This window comes from Lontra canadensis, unplaced genomic scaffold (assembly GCF_010015895.1).
Source record: "Lontra canadensis isolate GAN:19392208 unplaced genomic scaffold, GSC_riverotter_1.0 scaffold1, whole genome shotgun sequence".
Taxonomy (NCBI): domain Eukaryota; kingdom Metazoa; phylum Chordata; class Mammalia; order Carnivora; family Mustelidae; genus Lontra; species Lontra canadensis.
Window position 1 is genome coordinate 100,855,839 of NW_022630995.1, and position 25,943 is coordinate 100,881,781.

At 37.9% G+C, this 25,943-nt stretch overlaps 1 protein-coding gene across 4 annotated transcripts in view; it reads right to left on the reverse strand.

Annotated features, from left to right (window-relative positions):
• Positions 1-23,367: 23,367 nt before the first annotated feature.
• GSTCD (glutathione S-transferase C-terminal domain containing) overlaps positions 23,368-25,943 on the reverse strand; it is a 132,476-nt gene continuing 129,900 nt past the window's right edge. For all 4 annotated transcript variants that reach the window (XM_032860458.1, XM_032860450.1, XM_032860442.1 and 1 more), the window contains exon 12: positions 23,368-24,319. In XM_032860458.1, the coding sequence (XP_032716349.1) occupies positions 24,183-24,319 (137 nt within the window). In that variant the 3' untranslated portion in view covers positions 23,368-24,182. The remainder of the gene's footprint in view (positions 24,320-25,943) is intronic.

Sequence of the window (25,943 nt, forward strand, 5' to 3'; positions counted from 1 at the left end):
TCTTCACAGTGTCTGAGATAATCACCAAGAATAAGTCCAGGGGTGCCTGGGTGGCTCAGTGGGTTAAAGCCTCTGCCTTCGGCTCAGGTCATGATCTCAGGGTCCTGGGATCAAGCCCCGAGTTGGGCTTTCTGCTCAGCAGGGAGCCTGCTTCCCCCTCTCTCTCTGCCAGCCTCTCTGCCTACTTGTGATCTCTGTCTGTCAAATAAATAAATAAAATCTTAAAAAAAAAAAAAAGAATAAGTCCAAATATGGGGACAGGCTTTGGGGCAACGCCATTAGGAGGGAAGAATGGACATTTAGTATATATGTCAATTATACTCCACTGAATGAGGTTTAAGTGCCCTCTCCATCCATGAAATGTAGTTCTAAAATTGAAATAAAAATTTAGTGATATATTTGAACATTAAGCAGTTTTTAGGGCAAACACCAATGAAGCTGTATATCAAAGATTAACATACTGTAGATACATTAGGCAGACATATTCAATTCAGGTGCAGACAATAATTATCAATACACAATCTGGAAGCAAACTTCCTCTTTCTTGTGCTTGACTGGGACAATGGGAAAATTTTCAGGAAAGTCAGTAGAGAGTACCACTTCCAGCTGTCGTCTGACACCTTCACCTAACCAGTTATAGCTAGCTTCTAAATCAGAGCAGGGCCCAGATCAAGACGTTCCTGGAGAGATGGCTTCTGTTGCCACCATCTCCTCAAACAGGATCAAAGCTCAGAGTCAAAGCCTAGCCCTACCCAGACTTGGGGGCCAGACATCAGGAACCTTAAGGGATGTAATTGCCTGGTTTGACTTTCAACTTTTCATCTTTTCAGGATGAGAATTTATCTCTGGCAGTGGAATAGTTTAATGGCACAACATTCTTATATTTATAAAATACTGAATTATTCCTTTTTTTTTTTTTTAAGATTTTATTTCTTTATTTGACCAAGATAGACACGGCGAGAGAGGGAACACAAGCAAGGGGAGTGGGAGAGAAAGAAGCAGGCTTCCCGCCGAGCAGGAAGCCCGATGTGGGCCTGATCCCATGACCCTGGAATCATGACCTGAGCCAAAGGCAGACATTTAACGACTGAGCCATCCAGATGCCCCTAAAATACTGAATTATTCTTAACAGTTAATTTTTCAATGAAAATGTAGAATATGCAACCTTTTAAATATTAAAATGTTTACCTCTGTTTTAAAAATAAATGGTTGTTTATTTTATTCAAGCAAAATAATCATTTGTCTGACACTATAGTTGCAAACATTTTTGGAGGGTTTCAAAATTTGGATTTTTTTCTCAATTTTTCAGATATTAAAAATGAAAACTTAATTTTTGTCTATCATTTTGATTTTGTATTCTGTTTGAAGAATGCATTATTGATTATTTTTCTTTTGAAATCCAGTTTCTGTGTTACTTGGTCACTGCATTGTTTTAAGTTCGAGTCTTCTAGTATTAAACTTTTGTGTATGACTGATGGTTATCATTTTCAGCCTAAAGCTAAAAAAAAAAAAAAAGTCCAACCTTTTCTATGGTTTTAACACTTCAAGAACTCTTCATTTTATATCCAACTACAGTTTCTAGTATTTTCCCAGAGGAGAAAGTAAATGCATGTGTAATTGATTAGACATTAACACTTGGCGGACACTTAATCCTTGGCCTTTATTTGCAGAGAGGTAAAGGAAGATGGACAGCTAAGCAGAATTTTTCAGTTGCTTTTCCAGGAAAAACAACAGCTCTGGTAGGTCAGGATTATTCCTGGTTTTCAGATAAGAAATCTGAGAGCTAGAGAGGTTAAGTACCTCACCGAAGGTCACACAGCTAGTAAGTGGCAGAGTCTGGTTTCTAATTCAGGGATGTCTGATTCCCAAACCGTGTTCTGTCTGTTGCATTCTTGGACCCGATGGTTTCACAAGACTGTGGATTCACAGCACGTACTGTTAGGGTGGAATAAATGTATGTTTAAATTAGTTATAGCGCAATTCGGTTTAAAAATTTCATTTTGAGAGTTTGTGCATGTGGTGGCATGCTGGGGTGGTAGGAAAGTGATTATCTCACCTCATCACTACAGAATTACACTCTGTGACCTTATGACAACCCTGCCTTCCCCCATAAAAGAGAAGAAAGTAGCTGATAATATATTGGCTATAGAGCCTAGTGCAGGAAACTCTCATTAGGTTTGAATTACAGCTAAAGTAGACCCACAGACACTGTAGGGCGATTACATGAAAATAGCAACAGAAAAGCTATTCTACTTCTGAGTGTTCTAAGGTTGATGGTGTTAAAGTTACAGTTAAAGGAACATTGTTTTGTATTTTGGGATTCTGAAGATTATCTTACCAGGAAAAGACCTCATAGTTATTTCCCATTAGCTGAGTGGGTAAAGACTAAGGGCTAAGAGAAATAGACAGGTTCCAGCATCTTCTGGAAGTTAAAGGGTCATGGATGGAACTAGTTAGAATGAGGACATTGTTATTACCTCTCAAACAAAATGAAACAGACGTGACAATTTATCAGCCCCAGGGGCTGGTTCCAGGAAAGGCTTTACTCAGAATACTGCCTACAGAGGGTCTCACTCTAGGGACTTGGGTTCTTCTTCCAGATCTCCTGTCAGGGCTTAGCTCTCAGATCCTCGGTTCTCCTCCTCCTCTAAAGTGAATCCCCCAGAGGGAGAGCATGTGCATATCTGCCTTTATTAGACGACAAAAGGTAGAGACAACACCGACACTGATGTAGAAGCTGCGTGAAGTTCAAATCATTTTTTGCCTTCCATGTTGAAAAAGTATTTTAAGCTTATCTGTAATTTTATATTTGTGATTTTCAGTCCTGTGGGTATCTAAGTGAATTAATGAAGCAAATGTTGTAAATAGAGTCATGGTTATTCTATCTATAACCCAGAAGTCAATATGTACAATTGGGGCAAAAAGGTGAGAGAAGGAATATCTCGTGGCAAAAATGGAGATCCCATCGTTTGTCACCAAATGATTGATTTTTGGATCTCTCCATTTGTCCAAATGTTTGTTTCTATTTCTCAGTAAATCTGAAATAGGGTAATATGATGACAAGGGTCTTTGAGAAAGATTAATCTAACAGCTCTATAGATATGCCCTGGAGAAGTAAAGATCCAGAAAGGAGGATATTGTAGTTATGAGAGTATAAGGAAGTGACAAAGAATTGAGATTTTCAAGAACTTCAAAGAAAATTCAATAGGTCTTGGCATTATAAATACGTGAAGTAAATTTGATCCTGCATTGAAGGAGCGTTACGTGGGACAGCTCCTCGTAGTGGCAGTATTAAGCCTTCGCTCTACTTCTCTTGATCCCGATTCTTCACCCTGTATCCACCTGAGCCTTGCTGACGAGGTCAGGGATGCCAGCTTTTTGTGAGACAGTAGTTTGTCATTTCTCCAAGCAGTCGTGTTCGAGTTTCAACTTCTGTCCCATTCCTGTAAGCTTACTTCACCAACACGAGAAGCCTGAGATGTGAGAGCCTTGAGAAGACATGGAAAGGAAGTAATGGAGTCCCTGGAAAAGTCAGTCCCAGAAATCCTGCACAAGCACATTCCAGAGGGGGAGTATAACCTTTCTCATAGACCAACAGTGGTTAAATTGATGGGAACATTGATTAGTTTGTACAAAAACAAAGGTCCTTTCTTGGAGAAACTCTGGTGAGCCTGTGGGCTGACCTTCCCTGACGCTTTAGCTCTTCTTCCTCATCTGGGTCAACGTATCTCTCCACCTGGCATAAATATCAGCTGGCTTGTTTTGGCCCCAGCTAGCAGATGCCACTCTTCATTCACACTCTTACCTCAGAAAGATACCACTGGGGCCTAAGGTAAATCACAAGAGGCACACAAACTTACGCTAGTGAGATTCCTCTTACACTGCGTTTGCGAGATCTACACAGGCTTACAAAGCATTTGGGGAGAGGAAAAAGTTGATGGTAAAATTCAGATTAGCTCAAATATTCCAAGTGAGGATATACATGCTTAATGTTGGTGCAGAGAGTGCCCGAGCATAAACTGTGGACTAAGGAGTAAAGGTGCTGTGTGGAACATCATGACTCTCAGTTTTCCTTAGATTAATGTACCAGTCGTTCAGAAATGCAAATGAAAAATATTTACTTGGTTGCTTTATAGTTTTCAAAGTATTGCCTGGGTGGCTCAGTCAGTTAAGTGGTCAACTCTTGATTTCAGCTCAGGTCACAATCCCAGTGTCCTGGGATCCAGACCCATGTTGGGCTTAGTGCTCAGCAGGGAGTCTGCATGAGATTCTCATTCTCCCTCTCCCTCCACTCCTCCCGCTGCTCTCTCTCTCTCTCAAATAAATAAATAAATCTTGACAGAAATTAAAATGAAAGTATTGTCCACACATGGTAAAACAAATTAAAGCAACAGAAGGTATGCAATAAACAGTAAGCCTCTGCTTTCCCTATCCCACTTCCCAGGAGCAGCTCTATCAGTAAATACACCACGGATGCTTGGACCATGAGTCACAAAATCCCCTGCTAACCCTGGCTAAGGTACAGGAAGTTCAGAGGTAGGCGTCTCAGGGTGGGCTCTGTAATACCTGACACAATCAAGGAGCTACCCTTCATTCACAGTATCAGACCTCATTGCCATAGCTCTAGGCTGCACCTTGTCAAAAGAAAGCCTCCTAAGCAGGAAGGAAAGGGGTACAAGCAGAAAGACCTTTCTCCTCATGCACATCTTTGTTTTCTGAGGAGGAAAATTCTTCCAAAAGTCCTAAGTAGACTTGTACTTCTCTCTCCTTTTCCAGGGAAGACCTGAGTCACTTGCCTATCCCCACGTCACCAGAAGCAAAGGAAAATGAGATTGCCATGGCTGGTTTAGGTCAGTCACCCCCTGGGACCAGGCACAAGGCTTTCTGTTGGTAAGAAAGAGAAGGAATGAGGACTGGGTACTGGGTAGGCTCCCACTAGTGACCACAAAAATGAAAATGCTTAACTATGTCTTAATATCTGCCCAGAAATATTGCTTCTCTATATGTTTAAGTATATATGTTTAAGTATAACTATTTATATTTAAGTAAAGTTATAAGTATATAAACATATATGTAACTATATATGTTTAGGTAAATTTTTTTTTTATTTATTTGAGAGAGAGAGAGAGGGCAAGAGAGAGCACAAGCAGAAGGGAGAGGGGAGCTTCTCCCCCACTGAACAGGGAGCCCTATGTGAGGCTCAGTCCCAAGGTCCTGGGATCATGACCTGCGTGGAAAGCAGAAGCTTAACTGACTGAGCCACCCAGGTGCCTGTAAGTAATTTTTTTTTTTTTTTTTTTAAGTAGATGTGCTAGGGCGCCTGGGTGGCCTAGTCATTGAGCGTCTGTGTTTGGCTCAGGTCATGATCCCAGGGTCCTGGGATCAAGCCCTGCATCAGGCTCCCTGTTCAGTGGAAAGCCTGCTTCTCCCTCTCCCACTCCCCCTGCTTGTGTTCCCTCTCTTGCTGTCTCTCTCTCTCTGCCCAATAAAAAAATCTTAAAATATATATATAAATAAACTGAGAGAACTTCAAGTTCTTTCTTTAAAAAAAGGTAGATATGCCATATATATGCTCATGTATATGTATATATGCATATATATACAAATATTCAAACATTATACTTCCCTAAGTATCTTACACTTTTTTTTTTTAGATAAATGAAGTACTCTATGCGTGGTGCTTAACACCTAACTAGTACACAGTAAGTGCCTTTATCAGTGCTGATGACCATTATTACTTTATCATTATTACTTATAGTCTTTGAGACAATATACACCCTTTTAAAAAAAGAATGAGGGTCATTTTCTGGCAGATACTAAAATTTACTTTCCTTATTTTTTTTGGCCAGCATTTTTATTTTGGGATATTGAATACTCCTAAGATATTAGCTGCATAGCTCCTTTAAAGAGAGATAAGTGTTACTGTGGTTAGCCATGAATTCCATTTAAACATAGGGAAATAATTTTGTGAATAACAGCTAGGTGACTAAATGTTGACTTTCCGATGACTATCTAGCCACAAATATTTTCTAATCTTGTTAATATGCAGGCAAAAGTAAAAAGGTTGGGTATTAAACATTTTCTCTGTATTTGCACAAAATATCATGTGAGCAAGTGAATTTTACATTATTGACAGATTTTCTGGAAGGAAGAGTGACTTCACTACTATTTGCCTAATTCATGATGCATGAAGATGAGAGTTATTTGAGAAATTCTTAGGGAGGAAGCCAACATAGATAGCGCAAGTATTTGACATAATTGGTTGGAAGCCTGTGGAGAGAAGGGGAGCAGAGCAGGGAAATCTCCCGAGTTATCGCTGACCGGGCGTCCTGACCAAGGATCTAAGGTAAGCATGCGCCCTAGTAAGTCCAGCTTCAGGATGCCCTTCAGCCCATAGAAGCTGACCGCTCGTAATCCTTAAGACCAACTTGCAAAATGACTTGTATTTAAGGTAAAAACTATTGGTAAGTCCCACTTTCTCTTGTTTCATCATTTTTCCTAAAATGTGTGGATAAGTATGAAAATATTATGATTCCATATGACACGTTTTATGATCTCTCAGACTTCGTGTTCTTCCATTTCCAGAACAAGTGAGTTAAATCAGATGATGACTAAGACCTCCTTCAGGTCTGGAATTCTAAGGTAAAAATCAGTGTTTTGGGAAGCAATTGATCATCAGAATCACCTGGGGCAGTTCTCAAAGTACAGATTCCTAAACTCTATCTTCAGACATTCTGGTTCATTCATTCCACACATGATTATGGAAGTTTTGTGTTACATTCTAGGGTACACAATGACAAATACAACAGACATATTACCATTATGCCCTAGTTGCTACAGAAACTGAGATTCAACCCATTAATCTGTGTTTTAAAAAGGCTCTCCAGGGGGCGCCTGGGTGGCTCAGTGGGTTAACCCTCTGCCTTTGGCTCAGGTCATGATCTCAGGGTCCTGGGATTGAGCCCTGCATCGGGTTCTCTGCTCCGCAGGGAGCCTGCTTCCCCCTCTATCTCTGCCTGCCTCTGCCTACTTGTGATCTCTCTCTCTATGTCAAATAAATAAATAAAATCTTAAAAAAAAAAAATGCTCTCCAGGGGTACCCGGGTGGCTCAGTGGGTTAAAGCCTCTGCCTTCGGCTCAGGTCATGATCCCAGGGTTCTGGGATTGAGCCCCACATCAGGCTCTCTGCTCAGCAGGGAGCCTGCTTCCCCCTCTCTCTGCCTGCTGCTCTATTTCTGCTCTCTCTGTCAAATAAATAAGATCTTTAAAAATAAAAAATGCTCTCCAGGGGGGCACCTGGGTGGCTCAGTGGGTTAAAGCGTCTGCCTTCGGCTCAGGTCATGATCCCAGGGTCCTGGGATCGAGCCCCACATCGGGCTCCCTGCCATGCAGGAAGCCTGTTTCTCCCTCTCCCACTCCCCTTGCTTGTGTTCCCTCTCTCACTGTGTCTCTCTCTGTCAAATTAATAAATAAATAAAATCTTAAAAAAAAAAAAATGCTCTCCAGGCAATTCTGATAACTAGGCTGTTTAGAGAAGCAATAGTTGAGACCAGATGCGAAGAAGAGACATTTCTGAGGGACCATTTTATTTGGGATGGACTCAACTTTAAATAAACTCTGAGAAATATTTCCATTTAAAACTTTAAAAATTTAAATACCTTCTCTAAAACACACACACACACACACACACACACACACGTATATGAACATAGATTGAAATGTAAATGTTAACAAGAAGATGTAGTTACCAGTATGCTGATATTAGGTGTGGATATAATAAATTAGCATTGATGCTTGATACATTAACTATAGACATCTGGACAAGTGAAAAGAAAATAGTATTTGAGTTGAAAAGTTGAATATGCAAGTTATTTATTTTGAATTCTTTTATTTACTTTGATATGCTCTTTGAAGAATTTTTAAACCTCATCAACTTCAGTGTATAGCAGTTTGAAACTTGAAGTGTTTGACTTTATGACCTATGAATGCTGAGATTTACAAGCAGACATTCTATGCTTGCTAAGGTTATACAACTCCATTTTCCTTTAAATAGTACCAGACAGAGAATTTACCAAAACAAAATAAATTAAAGAATCCCTGCTTCCATGCCACCAAATTATAAATACAGACCATGAGGATAAAAGTTAACCGAAGGGCTACGAATAGCTAACCCGTAATTGTTAAAATTTGTAAATCAACCCTTTATCACAAGTTTCTCCCCTGTCAACACCTACATCCCAATGTGTAATTTTCCAATGAAAAATAAAAAGATACCAATCAAAGCAGTCCGCCTCTATTCATTTCTAGTCTGGGTGTCAAGGAGAGGTCCCACAGGTGATTCAAATGAAGAGATTTGACTGCAGGAACCACGACAGGTGTAGGCTGGGTGAAGGGAAAAAAAGGAGCACAAGATTCTAAGAGAACAGGAAAAAGTGGGAAGCAGATAAACCGTTTCGAGTGAAAGGGACAAGAGCGGGAAACCGAAGCCCAGACTGAAACCATGAGGAAGGGCAAAGGTCCCTGGGAAGGAGCTACATAGACCTTAAGGCGCAGGGAGTACCAGAGACCCCTTCTCTGAAGCAGAGGGTAGAGTAATACCTTTACCTTCTACCTTCCGCTTTTCTGCGCATGCTTCCCCAGTGTCCGTTTCCTGCAGGCACTGGCCGGGTGGGAAGGTGAATGGGGATGGATGTGTGAACAGTTTAAGGAAAACCCCACAGACTCTCTAAACTGGCAGACTCTCTAAAAACACTATTTATAGTAGGCGTTTAAAACTATCTTGTAGTTTTGTTTTGTTTTGTTTTGTTTGTAGGGTCCCCCGCAACCTGGAGCCCAACACAGGGCTTCAACTCACAACCCTGAAATCACCTGAGCTGAGATTAGGACATAGATGCTTCACGGACTGAACCACCCAGGGGTCCTATCCTTTATACACAGACTATTCACATTGTGGATCCATGACTTTTTTCAAATCTAAACCCTGTTTTGGATTGCAAACGAGTTTTTATTTTCTAGGTCTTAAATGAGTTCTAGCTGCAAGAATTAACATGCTTTTGTGTTACCTCCTCTAATCAGTTGTTATATTAGTAGTAGTAAATTGTAAGCAAGGAGCCAAATCTAATACCAAAGCATATATATATATATTTGTTAAATATATATATATATATATATATATATATATATATATCTCACATCCAGCTGGCCAGTAAGCTCTCTTCTGGCTATATATAGATAATATATCTATTATATGAAATGATTATATCTCATATAATAGATATATAATTAATTATCTCATATAGAGATATAATTATTTCATAGTTATCTCATATGTAATAATATATATAATATAATCTCATGAGATATAATTGTCTAATATGATATATATAAATATAGGTATTAGATTATATATATTTATATATAAATAAATATGAAATAAAATACAAATATAAATATAAATTTTATATATACATACACATATAAATTGTATATATGTATGTATATACGTGTGTACACACACACACACACACACATTTTGGATTAGCTGTAAATTGCTCCTCTGATTCAGTAAGAATAATCCAGAATTTTACTTGGTTGATTAAAATAATAGGATTAAAAACCATTTCAGGGTATGTGCTGAACATTCCCTTATTATGGGGAGTTGGCTGCATCCTTACAGGACCTCCATCATCAGTGTGGGTGTAGGCCTGGGTCAACACTCCCACAAAAGCTTGTCTTCTTGAATACTTGGGTAATTGAAAATGCCAAGACACATTTTATAAATTCAGCAAGAAAAGAGTCATATCGTTAATGCTGCTGAAAACCTGGGTGAGTAACTGGCTTTGAGATTGTGTGATGAAACAGCAGCAGCTCAAATGTCATTGCCTAAAGGAGGACAACCAGTGTTAGGCCAGCTGCCGTTCATGTGATTTCACAAAAGTTTACGCAGAAGGGATGTAACCCACTTCAGGAAGCACAAATATCGTTGTCAGGACCTTACGTTCTCCGAGCACAGTGACAGAAAAAGACCAAAGGCAATTTAATCCAGAATGATAGATTGAACATCATATGAATGATTTGTACATCCAGGAAGCAGAATGCCTTTCCCAGGAAATAACTTGAAAAAGGTAGCATTGGAACATTAATATCACAAAGACTAGTTACTAGTTTTCAAAGGATGATTTAATGCAGTAGGTATTTATAGTGCAAAAGTGTTTTCCAATTTTCATTTATTCTTCTCATGTGCAAAAAGTCACCAAAGGTGTAAGGCAGGGGATGGGCAGTAGGAAAGCCCATTCAATTCCATTCTATTTGCAAGTTACAATGTAAGATAAATGGTGGCTATTTATGTATTTGCAATTATTTTCAAGTTACCTAAGTAAACTTGATTCCATCATAATTTCAGCTTTCACCATAGATATAAAATTTGGGTACTTTGAAGATTTAGAAGAAACTGTTGATTGAAACGGAGTGAAAAATATGCTTTCCCTGTTAGGTTCCTCCTTTGCCTTTATAATCCCTGGTGCCTAATAAAATCCCCAAAGAGTCTAAATCTGGATATTCTTTACCTAATCTGTTTTACCAGTCATTGTTTATCTGTTTTAGCCCATCTATTCCAGCCAATAGTAGCGAGATCTCTGGAAGCACCAGGACCTGCTTCTTGTGAGGTAGTTTATATTATGTTGTGAGAAGGCCAAATCGATTCTAAGTTTACAGCAAATGTGTAAGTTTCCTATTTCTTAAAGCAGTGCGTCCACCCATCACTTCCCTCCACAAAGAACTGAATGGCTTCTCACTGCCAATAAGACTATCATAAGATAATGTGTTTAAATATTCATTTGTGGTTTGATTCTCTTCACCCCACCCCCCACACACAGAATGAGCAAGATTGTATTTTTTGTTCTTTAAACAAGGGTCTGTTCAGTGTCTAAACCAGAAGCAACTTGAAAAAAAACTATCATTTTTGCAAGTCTGTATTCATTGCTAAGGCAAAACTATGTATCAAGGACAAAGAGAGGAGGGAAAAGGATGACTCCGAGGAAGACCACAGGCAAGAGAAAAATTTTCCCCAGACTGTGGAAAGTCAGTGAGTTCTTTGATCTGAGTTCAGGGGGAAGAGCTGTGTAACGTGTCCAGTGGGAATGGACCTCAAGCCCTGGGGCTCCCAGGGGAGCAAAAATTGAAGATTTTTCTCCATTTAAAACTGGCATCAAATTCCTTAATTACATGTCATAGACAATTCTGATAATATATGAATCTTTGGTGGACAGGGTGTGTTATGAACAGTGCTGAGAATCATACTCCATTTCACATCTTTACCATTACTAGCTGCTGTTTAAAATAAATTATGTATTCTCAAAGAGCTCGAGTTCATGCATCTGTAAAACAAGAGATGAGTACCTCTCAGGAAAGGTTGTGGAAATAAGACAGGATGAACAATAGGTGGCATGCAGTCAATAAAAATAAATGACTTAGAGGTAATTCTAGAGAGTTATAAAAATTTTTTCACATGCACACACAAAATTCCCTGAGCTAACATTATTTACTTTCCCATCCTTTCAAAAAAACAAAAAACAAAAAAAAACCCGGTCAGGTTTTTTCTTGTGATAAGAATGCTTGTTATAAAATCTACCCTTTAGTGAATTTTTAGTGCGTGACACAGTATTGTTAGCTATAGACATATATTGTAGAGCAGATCTCTAGAACTCATTCATCTGGCATAACTGAAACTCTGTACCTATTGAACATCGCCGCCGCATTTCCCTCTCCACCCCCGCAGCCCCTAACCACCACCATTCCGTTCTTTTTCTGTGGGTGTGACTATTTTGGATAACTCATCTGTGTGGACTCATTCAGTGTTTGTCCTCTTGTGACTGGCTTGTTTCCACTTAATTCCAGCATGCTCAGGTCCTTCCATGTCATCACATAGCACAAGTTTTCCTTCATTTTAAGGAGAAATAATACTCCACAGTGTACATATATAGCACATTTTCTTTATCCATTCATCCGCTGATGGACATCTAGGTTGTTTACACATCTTAGCTGCTGAGATTATTGCTACAACGAACGTGTTTGCTCAAACATCTCTCTGAGACTCTGATTTAGTTTCCTTCAGGTATATACCCAGAAGTGAGATTGTTGGATCATATGAGGGCTCTATTTTAATTTTTTGAGGAACCTCCATCCTGTTTTCCATAGGGGTTGAATCGTTTCACATTCCCACCAGTAGGATACAGGTGTTCCAATTTCTCCACATCCTCAACATCCTTCTCCTTTACTTTTTTGATGCTGGCCATCCTAACAGAGGCAAAGTGGTATCTCCCTATGTTGGGCCAGTGTTATGAACCGCTTTCTCTTCTAGCCCATTCCACAAGGCTTCCAAAGAACAAATAAACAATATTCACCTAAAATATTCATTCTTAATACATTTTGGGTCACAAGACCCCTTGGAGAATCTGATGAAAGACTTGGGACCCTCTAGCCAGTAGAATGCACACATATAATAAATAACACAAATTGTTTCTTGGAATGATGGACCCCTGATGCCTCTTTATAAACTCCAGTTTAAGATCACTTTCCCTAGATTAAGCTATTCTCTGGCTTTCTCGAAATCTAAAGATTTAATTCAGTGATCGGCAAGTTTTTCCTTTAAAGAGTTAAAGAGTACATGTTCTTGCCTTTGGGGCCAGTCTCATTTGAAACTATTCAACTCAGGATTTGTAGTACAAAAACAGCTATAGAAAATACAAAAATGGGGCGCCTGGGAGGCTCAGCTGGTTGTGTCCTACCCTTGGTTTCAGTTCGGGTCATAATCTCAGGGTCATGAGATCAAGCTCTGTGTTAGCCTCAGTGCTCAGCAGGGAGTCTGCTTGAGATTCTCTCTCTCCCTTTGCCCCTCATCCCATTCTTTGTGTCTCTCTCATAAATGAATAAAGTCTTTGAGAAAATACATAAACAAGTCTGTGTTCCAATAAAACTTTATTCATAACAACAGGCAAAGGCCTGGTTTTGGCCCTTGGATACAGGGCCATGAATGGCAATCCATGAATTAATTCTTTCAAAAAAATTGGGTGGATTATAGTAGTTGTGAATTGGGAAACTTTTGAACACACTCCCACACGCTACAAAAGCCATACAAACCCACTGTAAAAGAGCAGCAGCTGTTGTATCTCCCTTCCTCTGCAATGCCTAGGATAGGATTAAAAACCGGAGATGATCCTTCTCTCTTATCATTTTTGATAATAATCTTTTCATTTGCTTCTGATGGCAACTGGTGTCTTCTTTCAGTTGTTTTAGAACAACATCATTAGTGCTTCTTACCAGTGACATAAATTTATAGTATGGGGAGATAGGAACACACTCAGGATTTTATCTGCATTTCTCTCTACCTACATGCCACATGTCTTCTTAAGGACAACAGGCCTTTTTTTTTTTTTTTTTAAAGATTTTATTTATTTTTTTGATAGAGAGAGACACAATGAGAGAGGGAACACAAGCAGGGGGAATGGGAGAGGGAGAAGCAGGCTTCCCACCGGGCAGGGAGCCTGATGTGGGGTTTGATCCCAGGATCCTGGGATCATGACCCCAGCCAAAGGCAGACACTTAATGACTGACCCACCCAGGCATCCTGACAACAGGCCTCTTTAAGGAACCTGCTCAAGATTCCATCCTATGGTCTATTTTTTATTACTGTGTTTCTAAAATTTGTTCTTGAAAAGCACTCTTGATATTCACAGTAAAGACCTCCCAAAACTTTAACAATGTGAGTATAAATTCTACACAGTAAGCACACATTTAAAAATTACTGAAAGAAAAAACTTGCCATCACCTTGCTGATAGCTGCCAGCAAGTCGTCATGAAGAATAAATACTGTCAGACTAACCTGATCTATTAGGATAAAAGTCCCAGGTAGATTAAAAAAAAAAAGAGAGAGAGAGAGAGAATTCTAATTTATCTTGGCTCTAGGAAGGTTACGTGATTCAGTTGCATGAGGCAATAAATTTAGAAAACATGGTCTGGACAGCGTAACTGTTAGGTGAGAATACAAATTGCTAGAGGGTCAAAAAGTAATACAAGGTGTTTTTCAAAGTCAGTTAGGAGCCTAGATTTTTTTTTTTTAAGTTTTCATCACCAGCCTAGCTAAAGAAATGAAGGAACCAACCCAGACAATGTCTTCAAAAAATACACCTTGGAAAAGCAGTTCAAGAAGAAATGGAAAATATGAATATATCACTAATCATCAAAGAAATGTAATGAGCACCTCCTCCTTTTGTTCTGTCCCCAAATAGACTATATGGTTATAAGTCAATGAGCCAAGCATTCAAGAAAGACAATCCCAATTTTATAAAAATAGTTCTAGAGAACATAAAAAATATTTTTCATAATCAGTCAGTGGTGTTAGAGAAGTCTTGATCTTCCTACCCAAACCAGACCAGGATAACATCAGAAAATGACAATAGCACTTATGAAAAAAGATGATAAAATTAAAAATAAAACCTTAGTGACTGGAAAGATACTTATCTTGAGCAATTAAAATTTTTCCCTTTAACATTAGAAAATATATTAATGAATTAGCCCCATTAACATATGAGAAAAAAAACAGATGGTTACCTCAGTAGTTAAGAGAAAAAGCATTTGCTAAAATCAGCAATCTGTATATGATAGATAAAGCTGTATAGAATTGAAGGTAACTACCTTGTTCATGTGCAACACTATGTTCAGGAATAAGAAACTAGATGTTGTTAAGATGTTAATTATTCCCTAAGCAATCTCGAAATTCAGTGCAGTTCCAAAAAGGCTTTTTCATCGACCTCGGCAAGCATATCTTAAATTTTAGATACTAGTGCAAAAGGGCAGGACAGCCAGGACTATTTTAAGGAAGAAGAACAAAGCAAGGCCTTCCTCCATCAGACATCAAGACTTAGAAAGCTTTAGGTAATTGAGGGAGTAGTAATTGGCATGCATTACTCTGTTCTGATCACCTACTTCTTTCTATAATGCATCCAAGATTTATACCAATGGAGGAGGTGGAAATTGGACTAGGTTTGGAAGGGAGCCTTAGAAATATTGAAAGGGTTAAGAAACAAGACTCAAAAGTTAAAATTAGGACTGCTCAGTCTGATGCTAATTCTGGTAATGCTATACAAACAATAATAAAGAAAATGTCGGTTAAAAGTCATAATTTGAAGTATATTCAAATTTAAAACAAGGAAAGTTAGTTTATTGTTGTTATTCTTTTCCACTTACATAAGCACCCAAGATGCATTTTAAATGTAGCATGATGAGTTTGGCTAAAATGGAGTTTCCTTGAGATGAGATAGGAAAAATATACTAAAGATTTACTGAAAGAGAAGGTAAGATCTCTTGTTCTGGATATCTTTAAAAAACAAAATCAGATTGACTTTAATCTGTGAGGAAATTTGGGAGTTTAATTTATTAAAGATTTTGAAATTCATAATTTGGCTACATAAATTATTTCTAGTACGATTCTAGAAATAAGGTGCAGATACTCTCTTATGGTGAGACTGGGGGGACATCGAGCTATCTTAATTTACATGCATTGTTTCCTCTCTCCCCACAACCTCCTTTCACTTCTCCAAATACACACAGATGCTTTCCCAAAGTAACTGCTCTTAATTCAGCAGCAAACACACCTTCCAGTAGTCAGTTAGACATCTACTCAGAATCTCATTGTCATCCCTCTGCATTGAGGCTGTTCTACACTCAAAATGTAACAAGGGAAGAACAGTTGCCTTGTAGCCAGGAATGTACTATGTATTTTTACTCTTATTAAATTTGAAGTAAACTGTAGATGATTTATGAAGGACTGAGTATGAATAGTAGATAGGATTAAATCAAAGAAATAAACAAGACGACTTTAAAATATGCAGTGGAATAAATTCGATTATGTATAAAATTCACCTTATTCAGCTCCTAGTTGATTAAGTACATAAACCGTAGTTTTAACTATCCATGGTACATTTTTATCCCTATGCTGGATTTCCTTTCCTAGCCAAGAAGATCTGGCTTCCTTTTCCTAATTACTGAGAACTTCTTATGGGATATGGTTGTTGTTCTCAACAAGATATGTGCTGCATTCCAAAATTATACCAGGCTGTATCTATTATTCTCAAATAATTGAGTGAGCTGTTCTATACAAAGCAGTAAGCATCATAGAGGAAAAATCATCTGTGGGACTCTGAGGCTTTGCACACGCTCCCCTTCTCACTGAAATATAAGCAGATGGTGAGAAATGATTTGTGACTGAGCCCAGTTGTCAGATGTGTGAGGAGCAAGCTTCTCTTTTCTCATTGAAACAGCCCTAGTGACAGAGAAATGACATCTCCCTATAGACCGTACATTCCGCTGTTTTAGTTCTTTACAGTCACTCAGTATCACTTACAGAAACTCACTACGCGCCTCGTTTGAGTCATGCTCTATGCTGGGACAGGTCTGTCATGGACAATATCAAACTAACATTTGTTGAGCACTTTATCTCCTTCAGGATATTCCCTTTTGCCATTTGCGCCATGGACGGGAAATAACTTACCAGTGTCTTCTTCATAAAAACTATTCAGATAGGGGCGCCTGGGAGGCTCAGTGGGTTAAAGTCTCTGCCTTCGTCATGGGTCATGATCTCGGGGTCCTGGGATAGAGCCCTATGGCGGGCTCTCTGCTCAGCGGGGAGCCTGCGTCGCCCCCCGCCGTCCACCCCGCCTGCCTCTCTGCCTACTTGTGCTCTCTGTCTGTAAATTAATAAGTAAATAAATAAATAAATAAATAAATAAATAAATCTTAAAAAAAAAAAACTATTCAGATGACATAGGCAGTAACTGTCACTTCTTGGTCTTCCATAGCACTGGGTTTGCCAAACATAGCTTAAAATAATAAACAACACCAAGATAATACAAAGCAAAACAATACAAAAGTCCCACATGCCTGATGCCCAGACATATGTCTTCAGAGGGGAAAGGGAAACCTCATATGTATTTTTACCCCATGTGGAAGGGGTTAAAATATATTCATTCTATAAATATTTACTGAGTTCTTACTATGTGCCTGATGCTAGATTAATACTGAAAGGATAACTGGAGACAAAAGCCTGCTTGGGGCTTAGATTCTACTAAGGAACACATAATTAACACCCACAAATGTATCGTGGGGAGACAGAGGAACGAACTGGAAGAGGCCAATTCAGATTAGTTGGGCAGAAAGCCTTCTTCTAGGAGGTGCCATCGGCTGACACAATATCCGACTCATGTTGTATAAATTCTCAGGACCCTTTGGATCAGACATCCAGTAAATAGTCTCCTCTGTTTGTTGCTGAATTTTGCATTTTCTTACTTGACTATAAACTGTTCTTACTTGGGTCATATAAACTAGACCTAAAAGCAAACAAACACAAATGAACAAAACCTGGCTTCTTTAGAGAACTATGCAAAAGCAAACAGTGATTCTTTTATTGTAATTATTGCAGAAAAAAAAAGATTCTAATGTTTGGCTAATTCTTCAGTGCAGAACATTGAATTCTGTTACATTTTCATGTCCTTTAGATCAGTGATATCTGATGTTATTTGTAGTCATTTGAGAATCTAATTAAATCTATGGTCCCCCTCGTAAGGACCTATTTTATATTTTTATTTTAGCCAGAGGCTTCCATTGAGGTTAAACAATAACTTTGTTGTTTAACCCTTAAACTGTCCCTGTTCCCCTTCCCCCAGGGGACTTAAAAACAAGTCCCAGAAACCAGCTCCAGGTAACAAAGCCCAGATAAAGGGTGGGTCAGGCCAGGTGGAGACATCCGATCAGTGGGGGGTTGCATACTATCTCCCTAGGTACCAAGGAGTATGGGCCCCCTGCCTTTTGGGAGCCTTTTTGGCGCCAATCCTAATGAAGGTGTAATAGGCTGGTTCAAATGTCTACTAGGGTAAATTGTAATTCAACTGGTCACCTAGCATCACTGTGGAGTTTCCTGTGTGTGTTACAATCTCATTGGCCACCTGTGCGTGGCCAGGCCCAACCACCTGGCCTTTGCTCTATAAAAGTTAGTCTGGAAAGCAGGGAGGGGTCGTCCTGTCTGTAAGGGGCAGCCCCGACCGGTCTGTTTGACGGTCGGTCTGATTCTTGATGCTTGGCGCGAAATAAAGCTTTGCTTGACCTTCGCTTTGTATCAGTCTCGCTCCTTTAATCAGGGACCCATTATTGGGGCATAACACCCCTCTTTAAGAAAATATTTGCCTGTTTTGAACTACAGGGCATAATTTTAGAAGTTCACAACCTTCTCTGTCTCAGATCACAAACCCTTTCCATGGCCACCCAAAACAAAATTTACCCTGTTACATGTTAAAATGTATTATAAAGCTGTAATAATTTATTGAGTATGATTCTGGTACAAGAATTCAATAGAAAGTAATACAAGTGAAATAAGTCCCAAATATACTTAGTTTACTAAAGGCATCGCAAATCAATGGAAAAGTTGGATTTGTATAATGGTATGTGAAAGTAACTAATGTGAAAATAAATACTAGATTTCTACCTCAAACCACCCACAAAAATAGACACTTGCTGGGTTACAGATTTCAGTATAAAAACTACTAAAGAATTAGAATGTTAAAAATATAGGTGGATTTTTTTCTTTTTTTATCACTGGGTGGGAAAAATCTTTGTAAGCAGAAATCACAAGGAAAAGAGTGACATATGTGACCAGTTGTGTATTTTTAAGTTTATAATAGCAAAACAAAAATACTTTCCTCCATAAAAGCCAAGTTAAAAAATTGTAATGCAATAAACCTTTCCTAATCTTTATAGGAAAGATGAAAGTACTGAAAAATGAGTAAGAATTTTCGAAATAATACTTGGCCTCAAAGCAAGAGCTCAACACATGTGTTGATTAAATTAATAAATGGATGAATAGGCAATTCACAAAATATAAATGGTCAATAACCATGTGAAAAGTAGGCAATCACATCAATAATTTCAAGAATGAATATCAAAACAAAATACAAAAACAAAATAGCAATTTTGCCCATCAAATTGTCCAAGATTTAAAACAATTGATAATGCCTGTGTTGGTTAAGGGTATAAGAAAATGAATAATTATATATTCCTAGGAGTAAAAACTCATACCTTCCTAAAGGAATATTTGGCATTTAGAGATCAAGCATTTTAATATATGAGGCAGAAATTTGCAGGTCTGAAACTCCAGTTAATAGAAGTTTCCCCAGTCTTATATAATAATAAAAAACAACTCCTTTCACTTTATTTTCTGGAAAATTCCTTTCCAATAGTAAGTGTGAAAGGTCCAGAGAGCAATGACAGGATATGCTCATGGCACAGGCTTTCCCTCTTTGATTGATACAGTATAATTCCCTACTCCAAGTTGACTGCATTCAGAATCTCCATTTTAATACTGGAAGATGCAATGGCCTTTTCTTTCTGTTCTCTTCTCCCTTCTTTTCCCCCTCCTCCTCTTCTCTTCCTCTTTCAACTACATTGTTGGTGGTACATGACATTGCTGTTTGCGATTATCTGCAACCTCCCTCCACCAAGGTTGTACATCCCCACTCTGTTAAACTCAGGACAGGCTACGTGGTTTGCTTTAGTCAACAAAATGAGGGAAGTGAAGTATATCACATCTGAGCAGCATCTTCAGGAGCTGGCTGAGAGTTTACCATGCATATTTCCTTTTCTATGAGACCAGCTATGTTCCTAGAAGAAGCTTCTTGTTCAGGTGTGAAGATAATGTGGTATAGAGTCATAGCTGACTTGGATGGGTATGCAGTATGAGTGAAAAATACATCTTTCTTGTGTAGAGCTTCAAAAGGCAGAGAGATTTTGTTACTATAGCAAATCTCAGCCAATCCCGATAGGATTGCTAGGGAGCCTGAAATAGAATATAAGCTCTGCCAACTACCAGATGAGTTCAGATCTGGGTCTGCTCTTACTATGAAACATTGGCCCTAGTTTCTATAAAATGAGATGGCTAATGGGATCTAGCTCTTAGGGTCATTATGAGGACTGAAAATGAGTTCTTATTTACAAAGGACTTAGAAGAGTGCCTAATATTAAATACAGTATTAGTGTTTGTTAAATAAATCTGTGTGTGTGCCTGTGTGTGCATAGAACAAAGTCTAGAAAGATATTAAAAAAAGTATTAATAGTTATTTAAAATTTTTTTTCCTTTTTATTTAGCCACGTCTTCTAGTTTTTCTTCAACAGACATGTAATTTTTGGCGTGTAAAAAAAATCTATTGAAATGTCCAACTACTTTGCATTGAGAACCTGTTTTTTAAAATTTGTAACTTAAAAAAAGTATTGCTCTCTCTTAATGATTTAATTATATCACTTCCCCAGGAACGTACCTCTAATTTTATTATGAAAGCATATAGAGAAACAGGTATATGTGGAAGTTCTATTAATGGCAATTTTCTTGAACCATGGAATGGATAACACCTGTAGCCAACATCTTGAGAATGTGTAAATGTTTAATTACTGTTATTCACATAGTACATCACGTGTGTGCTCTGAAAATATTTTGATTTCTAATTATGACTGAAATGTCTCCCTAAATAAGATAAAATTGTTTAGTCATTAATAATTATACCTATCTCTGAGGCAGGCTTGCAAATTAATGAAAGATGATCTCTGGCTTCTAATCTTACAACTGTGGGGGAGAGAGATCCCTGAGGAGCAGCTTTGCTTTTGATGGACAAGTGGAGGAGGTGAAACCTGGGCACTTGCTGGGATTGTTGTCATTGTAACAACCTTCCTGCTGCCTGCATCCAACCTCTTTTATTTGCCCTAGCTGAGAAGGAGCCTTGGAAAGGATTTACAAAGAAAAATCTAGTATCCTGGGGGCAATCATTAACACCCATTATCTATGACTAGCCACAGCCATCACAGCTGGAGGATTCCGTGGGGAAAACAATGGAGTCACTTCCTTTTGTATTCTGGATACTTATCATAGGGGCTATTGTGGTGGGGTGCTTTGAGTCCAGGGGTGGATGGAGAATACTCCTCTGATGGTGCACACTCTATAACATGTACCTAACTCCAGGGAAGTTAGGAAAGGCTTTCCTCAGGCAGTCAGGTCTAAGAGCAGAAGGATGAATGACCTTAACTTTAAGTGAATGGGAGAGTAAAAGGAGGCTATTCTGGGTAGTGGGAACAACATGTAAAAAACTTAAGGTAACAGCAGCAAACCTATCAAATAATAGATAAAACAAAATATCTATATTGGAAACCAGAAAATACTACTGAGAGTAATTAAAGAAGACCTAAATATGTAGAAAGATATGTTTATGGATTATAAGATATGTTAATTTTGCTAATATGTTCTTTTCCCTAAATTGATCTAAAGATTCCAGACAATACCAAATATCCCAGCAGGCTATTTTTTTTTAATTGATAAGCTAATTAAAAAATTTATATGGAAATACAATGGATTTAGAACCGTTAAAACAATCTGGAAAGTGAGAAATAAAATTGAAAGATCACCTAATTTCAAGACTTACTGTAAAGCTACAGTAATCAACCAAATTAATGGAACAGACTAGAGACCTCATAGACTCATACACATATATCAGTTAGTTTCCAACTGAGGCGCCAAGTCAATTCAATGGGAAGAGAAAAGGTTTTTAAATAAATGATGCCAAAACAAACATATATTTTCCAAAAGCTACCTACCTTTATGTAAATATTGATTTGAGATGGATCACAGACCTAAAATATAAAAAGCTAAAACCATAAAGTTTCTATAGGAAAACATAAGAAAAATCTTCACAACGTCAGGGAGGAGAAAGATTTATTATAGAGGACACAGAAAATATTAGCCAGCAAAAACAGATAAATTAGGCTTCCTGAAAATTAAAGCATTCATTATGAAAATGCGTAGGTAAGCCACAGACTGGGAAAAATATTCTCAATACATATATCTGACAAAGAACTCTTAACCAAAATATATAAAGAACTCTCATAAACCAACAATAAAAAAACTACAAACAACCTAATTTTAAAAATGAGTAAAAGACTTGAACATTGACTTTACAAATGATCCTGAGTATAACTACTCATATGAGAAATGAAAATGAAAATCCCAGTGAGGTACCATTTCATGTCTACCAGAATGGTTAAAATAAAAAAGACTGACAATATCAAATGTTGTGAGGGTAGCATGGAGAACTAGAACTTTTATACATTGCTGGTGGGCTATAAAATGGTACAACCACTTTGGAAAAACTGTTTGGCAATTGACATTCATTTATTCAATGACCCAGCAATTCTACTGCTAGGTATTTATCTAAGAGAAATGAAAACATATGTCCAAGAAAGACTTGTACAAGAATATTTATAGGCCTTATTTGTAATATCCTTAAAGTTGAAATAATCCAAATAAATACCAATTGGAGAGTGAATAAATACATTTTGATAAATTTATATAATAGAATGTTACTTAAGAATAAGAATAAACTATTGATATGTATGACAATGTGGATATTTCTCAAAAAATACTATCTCGGGCAAAAGAAGCCAGAGACAAAAGACTATATACTAAATGACTTCATTTATATGAAGGACAAAAATAGGCAGAAAAAATGGAGGGGTGGTAGAAATCAGAGAGACTTCTGCCTTTGGGGTAGGTGAAGTTGAACAGAAAGGGACATAAGAGAACTTTCTGTGCTGGTAGAAATATTCTATATCTTATTTCTGGTGGCAGTTGTATGGAGATATATATATATATATATATTCAAAACTTTTCAAACTCAACACTTAAAAACACTTAAAATTTATTATCTGTAGATTATACCTCTATTTAAAAAAGAAAGCCCAGGATAAAAGAGCATGGTATATCTATAGGTAAAAATGACTAAAAAACTCAGGGCTGATGGTTAATTCTTTTCTTAAATTTTACTTCAGAAAACAAGAATTCAAGCCCCCCTCCCCTGAATAAATTATTCCTGCATTTTAAGTCATGATGATGGAAGAGTTGTTTATATTAAAGTCCTTTTTCCTCATGACATGTGTCATATAGGGGTTGAAAATATCAAAATCAATGAAATAAATCTCATCTTAAATGGTATAACCTAGGGCACATAGAAGTTAAATAATTAGCAGCACGTGGGAAAGGCATGTCATCTGTGTTTAAAAAGTCTGGCTGCTGGGCTGAGGAGAAGCGTGAGAAGGGAGAAATATTCAAATATTCCAAACTCTGTACTTCTCCTAACTCCAATCTACGTTCAATAATTTTTACCAAAGTCATGTAACTAAAAAATATGATTGGTATCTGGAAAATAAATCCAGTGACCATATATTATAATATGACAAAGAACTAATTCATCAATTTTTCTTTTACATGATTTATTCCATAGGCAATGTCTCTTGCAACTCATCTTTGTATCCTTAGAAGATTCTAGGCCAGGGTCTTGAAAATAATGGATCCTCAATAATTATTTATAAACTGGAATTAATTAATCAATGTATATACTGATTAGTTGGAATTTATGTCCAAATTACATATCCCCACAATGGGAAATTTTCTGCAATTATTTAATGTCTTCATATAAAATGTCTGAACCAGTGATGATCTCATTTGGTAATTTATGGGAAACATATTTAAAGAAGTATATGAAATTAAATACAAGTCCAACTCATCCCAACTTAAAAATTTAACCATATAGGGGTTGCCTGACTAGATATTTTTTAAAAATTATAGAAAAAGCACAATTGTTAAAAATATAACCAACCCATCAACCAACCCCACTGAGTCTAGTTTTGGTCTCCATATGAATATCTAAACGATCATATAGGCTGCAATGATTACTAAGGCTTCGATTCACTGTTTGGAATTGAACATCAAATTGGCAAGAGCAGAAAAGCTGTGAACTGAGAAGGAAATTGTTATTCCAGTGATGGACGCTCCACTGGTGAGAATTATTCTGTTGGCAGCTGAGACTTCAGGGAATTCTCACTATGAAAACCAGCGGTCCTTTAATCATACATTATAAGAGCATTTGTGATGCTTTGCAGGCAGCCTTTGTTCCCGCGATTTTCCTGCTGCTTTCCTTCCTGAGCACAATAAATTCAAGATGGCTAATGCTGTTGTCTGGTTATGCCAAGAACTTCCTAAATGACACTGGGCTTTCATCATGAAGAAGGATGGCAAAACCATCAAAGGTGAATATCTCCTTCTAAATGGGGACTCCCACGATCATGTTATTTTTGGGAGAGCAACTCTCCGGCTCCATGGATATTACTTGAACGCAGTAACCACGTTCTTCTGCAGCCCTTGCTCGATCCAGATCCACTAGGCACATGCACTGTTTTCCTGAAATACAGTAAAACGGTACCGTGAAACACCCTGCAAGGAACAGCGCCATTTCCAGTTGTCTAAGGGACTCTACACGGTGACAAAATCTACAATTATATGGAGCATACTGTTTGCCCCCAAGTCCTGTTTCGTCTGTCTACCTATTTCTTGACCAGTATGGACAAAAGACAATCACATACAACATTGCACAGATTTGCTTCTGCTGACAATTTAAGAATGTTAACTTTAAAAAAATGTACTTACAAGTAGATCTCAAATACAGACTACAGATCCTATTTCCCACGTTGGTTAAAAATACATTTAAAGGGGCGCCTGGGTGGCTCAGTGGGTTAAAGCCTCTGCCTTCGGCTCAGGTCATGATCCCAGAGTACTGGGATCGAGCCCCTCGTCGGGCTTTCTGCTCAGCAGGGAGCCTGCTTCCCTTCCTCTATCTGCCTGCCTCTCTGCCTACGTGTGATCTCTGTCTGTCAAATAAATAAATAAAATCTTTAAAAAAAAAATACATTTAAAGACCTTGTGCCTGCATTCTCTATGGAAATGTATTACCTGTCATATTGTGAAAAAAAAAATAACATCTATCATTCATAATATTTAAAGTATCATGCTAACAAAGAGACATCTGAAAGATGTGCTACATTTGAACCTGGAATTTTTAGGACAAGGAAAAATGAGAAATGGAAGATACTTGAGAAAATTCTTAATTGTGCTTTGGTTATTTCAGGTGGATGTGTACACTGAGTGTAATATAATCAATTTTCAGAACTCCTGCACGCCTATAAAATAGTGATACTCAATTTTCCTTGTAATTTCTGGAAAACAAAAGAGAAGACCCGACTGGCAAGCAAAGCAGCTAATTTGTGTTCCTTTGGCAAATACAGATTTCTATGTTAAAGGTAGCTCTGGAAATAAAAGTGATTTGGGGTTGAGTATATTCAAAGCTATGGTTCCCTTTTATACGTTCAGTTTCTTTAAATTCAGTATACAAACTTCATTCTCCAAAAGGCTACTATCTAGAACTTCATTCCATCTTCCCTAATTAGAATAATGACTAAACAGTATTTTTCAGTAATTTATTTGAATGCCCACAGAAGCTGCTAAAATTGAACAGCCGTAGAAGTGAAGGCAGGTAACTGAAACAGAGTTCTGTGGAAGGCAGAAGAACACTCACAGAAAGACTGTGAAAGGTGAAATCGGTAGGTAAGAATTGGCAATGAGACATTCAGATTTAAAATGTTTACTTTATACTTTTTCCTTAAAAGTCTCTATGCCCAAAAGAATGAACTGTGTTAGAAATGATATAAAAAGAGATGTCTTGAATTCCACTTAGGTGAGATCACCGCCCCCCACCCATCCAGCCCCTCCCCGTTCATCCACAGTTGTGCAGCTGACATTCTTTTTCTCCCTTAAAGTACTGTTCATCTTTTAAGACATCTGTAAAGGCTCCCCCCACCCCAATCCCCTCCTCAGTTTAAAATGAAACATTCTCTGTCAAAATAGACGCCCTGCATTCCTTCAGTAACCACCCTGGGTTTACACTGAAGCTCATTTACCCTTGGCTTCGATCCCAGTCCAGTTAATTTCTCCTTTTCTATTACGTAAAAGAATCTCATGTTTTCACATG